Source organism: Enoplosus armatus, chromosome 11, assembly GCF_043641665.1.
Source record: "Enoplosus armatus isolate fEnoArm2 chromosome 11, fEnoArm2.hap1, whole genome shotgun sequence".
Taxonomy (NCBI): domain Eukaryota; kingdom Metazoa; phylum Chordata; class Actinopteri; order Centrarchiformes; family Enoplosidae; genus Enoplosus; species Enoplosus armatus.
Window position 1 is genome coordinate 15,399,355 of NC_092190.1, and position 12,376 is coordinate 15,411,730.

The 12,376-nt window shown below is 41.4% G+C and overlaps 1 protein-coding gene across 1 annotated transcript in view; it reads left to right on the forward strand.

The window, feature by feature from the left end:
- The window catches only part of abca12 (ATP-binding cassette, sub-family A (ABC1), member 12), a 63,600-nt gene extending 51,795 nt beyond the window's left edge, over window positions 1-11,805 (forward strand). Inside the window, exons 61-72 of the mRNA XM_070914144.1 lie at window positions 152-267; window positions 3,011-3,173; window positions 3,446-3,699; window positions 4,124-4,328; window positions 4,839-4,948; window positions 5,626-5,776; window positions 8,264-8,398; window positions 9,045-9,148; window positions 9,471-9,563; window positions 9,731-9,836; window positions 10,360-10,497; window positions 10,972-11,805. Coding sequence (XP_070770245.1) covers window positions 152-267; window positions 3,011-3,173; window positions 3,446-3,699; window positions 4,124-4,328; window positions 4,839-4,948; window positions 5,626-5,776; window positions 8,264-8,398; window positions 9,045-9,148; window positions 9,471-9,563; window positions 9,731-9,836; window positions 10,360-10,497; window positions 10,972-11,076 — 1,680 coding nt within the window. The 3' untranslated portion in view covers window positions 11,077-11,805. The remainder of the gene's footprint in view (window positions 1-151; window positions 268-3,010; window positions 3,174-3,445; window positions 3,700-4,123; window positions 4,329-4,838; window positions 4,949-5,625; window positions 5,777-8,263; window positions 8,399-9,044; window positions 9,149-9,470; window positions 9,564-9,730; window positions 9,837-10,359; window positions 10,498-10,971) is intronic.
- Window positions 11,806-12,376: the final 571 nt, after the last annotated feature.

Genomic DNA, 12,376 nt, shown 5'->3' on the forward strand with positions numbered 1-12,376 from the left:
AAATCATGCTCAATAAAAGCAAAAGCAAACATATGTATGATGTATATTAAATGGGGACAATATCCAGACTTAATTAATAATTTGTTCATTCCTATTTTAATAAAATGACGTGCCTTCATGTTGATGCATCATGTCCCATCTTTTTCCACAGGTCGTTTATCTGATCCCTGTGACGCTGACTGTTGGTGTGATCGCAGCCTTCCAGATTCCAGCATTCACAGCTCGACAAAATTTGGCTGCTGTCACCCTGCTACTGGTGCTCTTTGGGTGAGTAATTTGGCCTCTCAACATCTGTGAAAGTTGTGCAGTCTAATAAAGAGTTCACCGGGATTTTAGGGGGTTGATTTACTACTGACAAATGATCATCCGTTTATGCCATTGTTGGTCTTGTGGCTTTTTTTGTTAATGACACCGTTGACCAAAAGGGATTTGACAATGAATCAGGCCATCATGAAGCTGAAAAAATTCCATTGTTAAAGGAAAACTGTTTAATTATAACTAGCTCCGTCAATCAATTCAATCAGTTATGATAACATTGTACTCACCAATTGCTAAGACCTCAAAACACTGCAACATTGCTAAAATTGGCTTCCAATTGTATTTTTCTACCCTTTTCTCCATCCTGGATGGCACATGTGTAAGAAAACCAAATGAGAGAAGAACTAAAATACACACCCACGGAAAAAAAAAAAACCCAACTCAAACAAACTAAGGAAAAACATCAGTCATAAGTGCGATACACCACCAAGAAACAATACAGAGCAATGATGGAATGCATATTTGTATACAATCACACAAGGGACCAGCAACAAAGGAGGGGGGACTTTAAGGACTGGAGGAGCAAAGAAGAGCTCTTTTCAGGCAGCTAATGACTGCTATAATGCACATGGACAGACTATTAGTTAGTTAGACTTTATTCTCCCTGGGGGGAAATTCTTTTTCACAGCACTGTACATCAGAGAAAATCAACAGTACACCCTCAGTGAGTCACCCTGTTAAGGGCTGCGATGGCTGCGGGGACCATGCTTTTGCCAAAGTGAGCCCTTCTGCACCTCAGGGACCTGTACCTGCACCCAGAGGGCAGTACAGTGAAGTGGGTGTGTACTGTCGCAGCAGGGAATGCATGATGTCAGCCAGTGGATTGTGTAATCTTAGTCGATTATATGATTATATATGTATGCTTATACTTTACGTTCAGTGCAATAGATATATGCAGTGACTGACGATTTGCATAAGGATACAGACATGTCGCGATATATTCGATCTGCCCTCCATTATTGACAAATTAAAATTGTCATCACAAAAATGGGTCCAATAAGGCAACAAACAGCGGTGAGACAATTATAAAACAAGCTGACCGTTTTGCCAAACGAGCTACCACTTTATTTGGGTGCGTCCGTAATGTTGGTAATAATCCCAACAGCCCAACTACTGGAAGTAGGTCAAAGTTGAACCCGTAAGTCGGTCTGTAAACTTAGATGGATTCAATTAATTTGACTAACCTGGGGGTTTGTTTTCAATCTGTAGAATCATCTGACTGCTTGTGTTTTGGACATGTTTTTATCAGTGGTGCTATACTGCAAGATCTCAGCAACTACTTTGTTGAGATAAAGTAAACTGATAACTGACAGAACTGCCAGCCGAAAACCCAAGTTGTAATAAACTGAAGTTTTTCTTTGAGAAGCAAGTTCACCACAAGATGTACCCAGAACACCTAGTAAGCAACAATCAACCTTGCCAAAAGCATGTCCTCACATACATGCTGTATTTTCTAGCCTTTGCTGCATGTTACTTTGTCTGCCACCAGGTTGGATTTACAGCACCAAGCATAAGGAGGCTGCTGTTCTTCAAATGCAAACACAGCTCAATTTTTCAGAATTGCTTGCAAAGACAGATGGTGGTAGGACTGAAAGGCTGATAGAAAAATCACTACCAACATGTTTATCCTGTTCAAGCCACAGCCGTTGGAGAGAGAGAGGAGGGAGGGAGATCAGAATGGGCAATATAGCAGTAATGACTTGGTTTGAGAAAGACTAGCTAGCTATCGTCTCGAGACACCAAGGTTTTAAAATCAATCTGACAATGAGATTTAGATTTTTGGAAAGGTGTCACGCAAATGACATGCCATGTTTCCCACATCAGGATTACTGAGATGATGTTCATCATTCCCCAACTGTAGCTGAAGCTTGTTTCCTGTTGCTGTCGCAGGCCTCCTCCTGAGCCCCAGATCTTAGGAGGCCAAGTCAGCACTCTGCTACTCATTTATCAGACAGATGTCTCCCTACCAAGCAATGAATAATCACAGTGCTCCATCTGTCAGGCTGCACCCACCTGGTCTGGTCCGCAGCCTTCTTGCTTCTGTTCCTTGTCATGGCTTGGCACCCGCAGTCTGCCTACCAAGCACCTTTTTTTTTTTGGGCATGGCACGCAGATGCTTTGTCTCTGTCTGGCTGCCTGTTTGTGTCTGCGTCTTTTTTTCCCACCCTACTTTTTTCTTATTCTTCTTCCTCTCTTTCTCCATCCTTCTCTTCCTCTGTGTCTTGCTGACCCAGACACCCCAATCAAATGAACAAGCAGATTATGTGAGAGAAAAGAGAGAACAAACAAAAAAAAAGGAAAAGATGTTCTGCCACCGGGGGAATAAAGGAAGAAGTAATTTATCTTCCTCTCTTTTGGCATCATGACTGAATGTTTACCCTCCTCATGGTGTGGTATTTTTCCTCCTTCCCTTTTCAGTATTCTTCGGTGCCTATTTTCATCAGTCTCACAGCTGCACTGTTTAGTCTGTTAAAGGGCTGAACCACTTCAGTTAAAAAATGCAAGGTCATGTCATTTCAGAAGATGCATTTGTGAGGAGGAGTGTATAAATTTTTCATATCCACGTTGTGTGTTTGTCTTTGTGTTTTCTTTGGCATCAACCCAGCCACATCACAGCAAGGCTATTTTAAGGCGTAAGTTCTTCTTTTCTTGACGCTGTGTTTAAAGTATCCTGTCCTTGTCAACTCCACAGGTTTTCTACCTTCCCCTGGATGTATCTGTTATCAGGCGTCTTCAAGGATGCAGAGATGGCCTTCATCACCTATGTGTGCATCAACCTTTTCATCAGTGTCAACACCATCATGACCACCTCCATTCTATACTTTCTGGGGCAAATTTCATTGCGCAGCCCTGAGGTCAGCATAAACCCCAGTCCAGATGCCTTTTGTTAGCAACTCAATAGCTCTGAAGTCGTTAAATGTATGACTGTTCAAACCCTATCAGTCCCTGTAGCTGTGCTGATATAGAGTTGCAGAGGAGTGAGAAGGGCAAACATGCCGCACATATCCAGTGACAGGAAAGTGAAGATTATAATTCAGGATGAGCTCTCAGGTCACCTTAGACTCAGTTTTATATCCTCACTCCCTCCCCTTCTCAGTGTCTTCTGTTCTGTCCTTCCCTTCTGCAGGTCATCCAGGACATCTTCAAGAGGCTGAACCACGCCTTCCTCATATTCCCACAGTTCAACTTTGGGAACGGGATGATGCAGCTGGCCAGGTCGAACATAGAGGTCCAGATCCTCAGTGGCTACGGCATTGAAGCCTATCAGAACCCGTTCTCCACAGACGCCCTGGGCTTGATGTTCATCTCCTCCTTCATCCAAGGGCTGGTCTTCTTCACCCTGCGCCTCCTGCTCAATAAGTCTCTCACACGCAAAGTCAGGTGAGGAAAACGGAAGGCAGAGGCGGTGACGCTGTGAATGATCATGAACTCCTGTGGTACACATCCAGCCTTGTAACTGAACTGAGAATATTATGTATGTACAGAATGTGGAATGTGTTTTTTTTCCTGGATATTATGATCTAAAAGTTGTGTTTTCTGCTGAAAGATGACACTGTTGAATGGAGAATGTGCAAATGAGTGATTGAATATGCATCAGAGTCCATTTAAGTAATTAAAGAAAACACTAAAAAGTTAAATCATCAAATATTGAGCTCCAAAGATATCAGAAGCCTGAACCACTTCAGGTAAAAAATTGTTTCAGTCAAAACAGATTTAATGGGACCTTTTTTGGTGTCTCTGCCAGCTACTCCCATTAACTTCAACACTTAGTAGTTATTATAAAAAATTACTCTTCCCGTTGCAGGCATCTCATTTGGGGCAGAAAGGCAGTGCCCAAGGTGGCTTGCGAAGACGTGGACGAGGATGTGGAGGCTGAGCACCTACGGGTGTCCAGTGGAGCAGCCAGCTCAGACGTACTGCAGGTCAACCAGCTCACTAAAGTCTATCAACACCTCAAGAAGAAGGTCCATGCTGTCAAGAGGCTCTCTGTGGGCATCCCTGCAGGAGAGGTAAGCCATAGGAGGAATATGAATTTCTGATACAAGTCAATGTAAGTCAGTAGGTACTGGTCGCTTTGTACAACAGAGTAGGAAAGATTTAACTTAACTTACATTACAGCACACTGTTGAGTTTCAAATACCTGGAAAAACATTTGAGGATTTGGAGGCACTATTGGCTGCTATAACACAATTAAAATACACAGGAATTGTATATTTGCGTACAAAACTATATGCTAACTACTGTGCTATAACTGCTATGCTCTCTTTAAGATGTGTATTTGTCCATAGGAAATACAACTGCTGGCAGTAATAAATATATATATATATATTACCTAAAATCATATCCCACTGCGTGATGATCTGGCTGTAGGACGGATACTCATCAAGTGCTTCTGTGTTTCATCAGTCTGTAGATCTGAATATTGGCCTTTACATCTATGTAAAGCCCACTGTAGCATTATTATAGGGTACAGGTGACAAATGCTTCAGGACTGCTAAGCAATGAGTGTTTGCCTACAGTGCTTTGGTCTGCTGGGAGTGAACGGAGCAGGGAAAACTACCACCTTCAAGATGCTGACTGGAGATGTTAGCCCCACTGATGGCACAGCACAGATCAGGGACTGGGATGGGTAAGCTGTTCATGAATTTATGTGTTTATCATCAAGCACATGCAATGCAGACCACTCGATTTCAGGATAGATTTACCTTTTTAAGTATGAATATCGGTATGTTTCTGCTTCTGCAATAGAGTTTACCTAGCACATTGATTTTCTAAAAACAGAATTTATTAATATTTTTATTGGTTAACATTAGCTTCAGGGCTGCAGGCCATATTTGCCCTCTTCCTATCCTGTTTATACTTGTGGCACTGCATGCACATTCCTAAATACATTAGATCATATAAATATTTATATACTTATATTCCTGCAAACTGAAGATGATTTATGAGCATCACTATGGAGGAACACAGAAGCAAACCCACTACAGGACAAAGCTTTGATTTCATTTTTATAGGTGCCCAAGCTGCACTGTCTAATCAATCTGAGCTAGATTGAATTTGCATAACACAAATATCCACAAATGAAAGATGTTATTGCCACACATTAGCCAAAATCTGAATCTAAATGGTTTGGGATTTAGCAAGAGGCAGCTGTATCTCAGACGCTCCTACACAGGTATAAACCTGCAGTGTACTCATGAGTCTGGCTCCTTGTTTCAGCTCTGTTGTTGAGCTGTTTGGTGGAGTGTCCGTCAACCCTACACCAATAAAGAGAATATGTCTTTCCTTTGTCTTTTTCCCCCCCAGGAGGTTGGTAGACATCATGGAGTGTCGTAACAAGGGAATTAACATCGGCTACTGTCCCCAGGTGGATGCACTGGACAATCTGCTCACTGGAGAAGAGCACTTGTACTTCTACGCTCGCATTCGAGGCATCTCAAAGAGGGAGATAGATGGGGTAAGGAAGAGCTGCAGACTTGGTGCTGCTTTTCAAAGCAGCGGGTAGTGACAACACCATCCACGAAATGACACGGGATCTGATATAAAATAAAAGGTGCACTTCTATTGCAGGACTAGTGACTGTTGATGCTTCCATGCATACTGAATCAGAAGGTGTGAAGTGTTGAGTGATGTGTGCTGAAAGCTGCACTATCTGGTGCAAAATGGGAAAGCTTTTGTTGTCAGCCCGTGCAGTCCAAACTTCAGAATTAAGCTGATGCTGTGTGCTTCGCTGGAGACAAATTTACATTTAAACGATACTTTGATGAAGAGAGGATCTCATTTGACATGTCACTTTAGCCCCATTCTTCCCATTTATCTTTCTGAGAACTAATCAATCTTGCTTCTGTGGTGATTACTGAGTGTGCCTGTCTTTTGCTGCTGCTGCTGCAGAGCAACCAGTCAACAGATGTGATTTTTGATTTTCCATCTTGATTTTTTTTCTTTTTCAAAAAGAAACAGAAAAGAAACAGCTCTGAGGTGTGTGGAAAAATATGTAGCAAACGTCATGACAAATCGAAATTGTATGCAGGAAAAAAAAAATCTATCTTTGGCTCTCTCTCTACATCAGTTTACAGCTTTGGATGCAGAAGCGCAAAACATTGATTGTCTCTGACAATCTCAGTCATGTTACAAACAGAATTACGCACACACATTAGCAAGGATGCGCACAGACACACAAGTACTTACACAGACAGTGAATCAGAGAAATGGATCCGTCTGGCTCTAATCACCATCGCTGCTGTTGTTACAGCTCCTCTTCTCTGGTCGGGGTAGTGACAACAATGTTTATAATGGCCGCAGCATCGGTGTCGGGCTAATTCACAAAGATGAGGTTATATATAGAGTTTCTCTTATGTTGTCTCCCACTGACAGTCCCCTGGCTGTGGATAATGAGACAAGCCTTAATGGGGTCATTTCGCATTGACATGGTTTTGTCGGGCTTAATGAGCTGTTACATCAAAGGTGATAGAAAGAGGCTTTTATGAGAGTACATAAAAAACCCAACATATTTTGATCTGAACCAGTCAGGTATATGCCATGTTGCCAGTGCTAATCATTCAAATGTAGCTGCTGATACTGTGTATTTGGCTAAAGTATGTAATGTCCTACACTGTGTTCTAATAACCCGGATCACTGAACTCAATGAACTACGGAAAAATCAACACTAAAGGCAAATCCTCTTACCGAGAAAAAGCAGAGAAAACTATCTATTGCATGGGTTTGCTTCATTGATCTGGTTTCCGAACTTGCCAACTGATGGGGAAAAGGCTGAATCGTACCGATGGGAAATCACCTCAAGCTATTTGAAAATGAACTAGTATTTACAGCACACTATTTCATGTGATTAATAGGCAAGCATAGAGTTTTTTAAGTGACTGAAATGATTATGACCCATTAAGGGTTTTTCATTTCGGCCTTCAATGTGGTTTAACACACAGGATGAATTGATATGCAGCAAATAGATCATGTTGCGTCAGCTCCTGTTCTCTAAAGCTGCAGCCCCAGGACAGCATGGAGTTTAGATAGAATAAAGTCACCCAAGTAAAGTCATCATGTTGTACAAACAAAATTAAATATGCATGGGAGAGGGACAGATAGATACCTCAGTTGTTTGCAGTGCAGCTGTGCTGGACAGAATAGAAGGAGGCAATAACGGAAATGAACATGAATATCAAGCAGCCAATAAGTTGTAGGGCCACCCTTTGCCCCCAGAAAAGCTTTCTGTAAATCCACCTTATCCTGCTGTGATCAGCTCCTGAATTGTGTGTAGTGGAATATTGGACTTTTTCTCCAGAGGGAGCAGGCCTCCAGGTTGATGGATTAAATGGATGGAAAATCAACTTCCTGTAAAGGTCTGGTGCTGCTTAGATCTGCTGGAGCCACAGATGGGGGTCAGCTTCATCCTCATGTGCATGAAACTAGGGAACAGCATACTGGTCTATGAAATTGTTTCATATTCCTTTATGGTCATGGAGCCATGCATAGCAATCGTTCAACTTCGTTCAACTCCCAGTATGTGACTGCTTTATGTATCTCCTACAATGATTAGTTTGCAACAGAGATGGGTTGGAGGTTTTCCTTTGCCTTCCTTCAGATATAAACCTATTTTGGATGAAGACAAAGCAAATGTTGTTACTTTAAACTACGATTGTTTTAATATCATTTACATTCCGTCCTTCTTACACCAGATCATGTTTTTGCATGTTAGCCTTGCATACTTGCAAGTGGTTTTGGTGTGTTTATGTTGCAGATATTAATGAGTTTTGTGGTATTTACCAACTAGCATGCTAAGCATCCAACACGATGTTTAAAGATGGTTGTCTATGCAATAATTTATTTGATGCCTGATATTGCTTTGAAAATTCACCTGAAAAAGTATCTTTATATGGTGTTTGTTATTTTGTTCATCCACTGTATAATCCCCTGCATGTTTCCTGTGAAGGTGGTGAACTACCTGCTGAAGAGGCTGGAGCTGAACTACCATAGAAACATCATCACTGATGGTTACAGTTGTGGCACCCGCAGGAAGCTCTCGACTGCGCTGGCTCTCATCGGGCATCCGCAAATCCTGCTCCTGGTGAGGACGCACCTGTTCACGCTGCCGTAGCTGCCCATTTAATTGCCTAAGTGGCCACCAGACAACACATATTAAACTAACTGAGCACTACTGTTCCTCCTGGAAGGGTCTTTGAAGTAAAATAGATATTGATCCCCTAGACTTGACAGATCTCATATAGTTAATTAGTCCGCTTCCTCAGGCTTATCCAAGGGTGGCCTTCCCTGTAACTTTCAACTTTGTTTCTGCCTTATGTCTCTATCAACTCTTCGCTTCACTTCCTCTCTTTCCTTCCTTCTATCCTCAACGCTCTCCTTTCATTTTCTTTCCTCTGTGTGTCCTCTTAATTTCCCCATCCTCTCTTGAATTTTCCCTCTGCCTCTTGTCTTTCTTCTCTTCTTTGTCTCAATTTCTTCCCTGACCTTCCCCTTTTTTGTTTTGTCTGTAACACTGGGCCTCCCTGCCTACTTTGCAATTATGCATTTGTGTTTACTCTTTCTTGTTCACCGTGGACTTGTTTTCCTCTTCTCCTTCTACTGTATGTACTGCACACTGTTTGCAACACACTGCCTTCTTCCATTAACTCCTTGTTTTCCCTTGATCTCAACTTTCCTTTCTTTCCCTCACACGTCCTGCTATCCTCTTCTCATTCCTCCTCTCTCCACAGGATGAGCCAAGCTCCGGCATGGACCCTCGCACCAAGCGTCACTTGTGGAAAATCATCTCAGAGGAAGTGAAAGGAAAATGTGCCGTGGTCCTCACCTCTCACAGGTTAGAAGAATATCACATGTATAATACACCTGCCGCAGTCCATCTACACTGATCATACTCTGCTGGTTGTCCATCAAGAAAAAGCCTTATATATCACAGAGAAACATTTAACAAATGCATTGCTAAATTCCAGTATTTTGAATAGACAACAAATTGTTTTATAACAACAGGTTAAAATGAAGGTGGGCTTTTTTCCACATGTACTGTAGATAACTAGGACAGGTACTAAATGTATTTTTTCATGTGACAGCAGGCATGGCTAATTACTGTGTGCTCAAAGGGTCCAAGGGTGACCTTTTATCTTTCTCTCTTTGCCTGTCAGCATGGAGGAGTGTGAGGCATTGTGCAGCCGTCTTGCCATCATGGTGAAAGGTCAGTTCCGTTGCCTGGGCTCACTGCAGCACATTAAAAACAGGTTAGTGACCTCTACTCATTCTCCAATGCAGCCATTATACTGCTCTCTGCTGCCTCTCCCTCTCTGTGCCCCCCCCCCCCCACCACCACCACCACACACACACACACACACACACACTCACATGTAATAACATAGTGCTTTGTTTGTAAAAAATCTCCTTTGTGTAGGTTCGGCAGTGGGTTCACTGTGAAGATGTACTTGGCTGAGGCCTCCTGTGACACAGAGGCAATCACTGGCTTCATGCAGCGCAGATTCCCTAGCACTTATCTCAAGGTGAGCTTTGCCAGCTAGACAAAGAAGTCAAGATTAGAGAGAAAAGACCAAGTATACATTGCACTGGAATCTTGCAGTACATTTGGTGAAGTCATTGCATGTATGATTCTTTTTTGCTAAAGAGTCGAGGGAGCATCCATTTGTAATGAATAAAATGAATGAAAGTTGTGGGCTGAAAGATGCTAAAAATAAAAACTCTGCAGGGTTGGGTGATAATTCTCTGTGTATTTGTCACTGTCATTGACCCCTTTCACATTACAATTAGTAATTTCATCCATTGCTAATATGGCAATATTCCATCCCAGAAATTCAGTATATATACAGTATACTGCAAATAGACTTGGGTAGATTTTCCCACCAGCAAATAATGTTTGTATTATTGTATTGAGCAAGCTGGGAATTTTATTTTGTTTATATGTGCAATGTTTAGTGTCTCCAGTTTGGTATAAACAGCTTTTCACTGTATTGTACAAAATTTCAGAATAATTTACCCTCTACTTATGCATTCTTTCCCAATACACAGGACCAGCACTCCACTATGGTGGAGTACCACGTACCAGTTGCACCAGGAGGGGTGGCTGACATCTTCGACCAGCTGGAGTCCAACAAGAATGCTCTGCAGATCAAACACTTCTCTGTGAGCCAGACCACACTGGATGAGGTGAGGAGAAAAAAGGAGACGGGACATAAACAGAGAGAGGGGGAGAACTAGCGTGAGGTTTTGTAGGGGTGGGTAGATGGCAGCGAGGGACAGAAAAAAGGGACAGGAGATGAGAGAAGAAGAGAGAGGGTGGAAGGGGAAGCAGGGACAGAAGAAAGCTGAGTGGGAGTGAAAGAGTGAGTTGAGAAAGTTTAAAAGATGCAGAGGGAAACTGACAGAGGGTATGCCTGAGGGAAAATAAATGGAATATGAGTTATGGAGAGAATCTATGAGCTTTATATGCAGCCAGTGCTGATATTCTTCAACCACTCTGCCCTTCTGGGGCTCTGGGATTGGAAGATACCACAGGCAGAATAAAGAGGGGGGGTCAGGGAGGGAGACTGACCAGCAGATTAACTAAAACTACGGAGTTCAGAGAAAAAGTATTGCGTTTTATGTTGGCATGGCACTTAAATTATTACTGAACCTTCACAGGTCTTCATCAACTTTGCCATGGGAAAGACTGACATGGAAACCATACCAATTCACAGCGAAGATGAATGCGACGGCCTGGGCTCCATCAAGGCAGTGCAAACGTAGAACTGACTGCCATCTTTTCTGTGCCATTTTGTCCATGTCCACTGTGCAATGAAACATAGCAGCTGTTTATAGTACATCTGATGTATGTATAGAAGTGTCTTTGACTGATCATATGAAGGGCAACATTTCTATCCTTACCAAATTAAACTGTTAATGAAAAGCAGAAGAGCACATGCACATTTGCATACATGCACAGATTAGTTAAATTGAAGTCTTATGTTTATTGACTTATTTCCTATCTTACAGGTCACGCACCTGTTTACCTTTGATTCTCCAGATCTTACTGTTTATGAAGGATAAAATGAATCATGTAGACTATTCATTTCTCTCTGTGGTTCAGGGCACTGTTCACTGTTAGAATATTATACCATAGCAAATCAAAAACACTATTTTCTATTTAGAATCATTTCCATTTTACCTTAATGTTGATGATTTTACATCATCTTAAAACACTAAATATATAACGTGTCTAAAAAATTTTTTTTATCATTTACATGTAATTATGCCTACTGGATGAAATTTGACAAAAGAAAATGTTCACACTCAGAAGAACCTCCTCGATATGCACTTTCCCCTACTCATTAACACTTCCTCTAAGGGCATATCTAACTTTTAGAATGAATGTACTGAATATTTAATGGACTCTTTCTTACTTATGGACCAATTCCAAATTGTCTTGACTGTATCAAGCCTATTTTTATTATTCTAATAAAGCTATTTTTGCTGCTGCTGCTCGTGTTTACTTGCCTATTGTACATGCATTTCTTATATTTGAGCATCAGATCACATTCAAGATCATGACGTTTCCATTGTATGAGTGTAGGAGCTTATCAAACCTGCTGTTCTACACAAACCTGTAATGCGGAGAGAGCCATAGGCCACAACTAAAATAGACATGATTAAAAAAGAAAGAAAATAATAATAACACATGAACATGTTCCTTTTAAAAGTATTGCCACTGTGCATACGTTACCCAGATGACTTAATATTAGTCATTTGATGTTCAATTAGAGGCCAAATTATGACATCAAACCCGACAGAGGCTAAATACATTTTGTTTAACAATTTTTGCTTTAAGTTCATTTTTACGTACAGAAATGCATCTTTGTTCACAATATGACACAATACTTGGGTAATGCATACAATTATTGTTTAGATATTTATCAGGGCAGCTATTATAAAGAAATAAACAGCAACAAACACCAATGTCATCTAGAATAGTTGTGGTAGTAATGTGGTATATACTGAATGGCCCTAACGCAGTTTAAGAAGCTAAATAAAGAAACGATATCTATTGTAT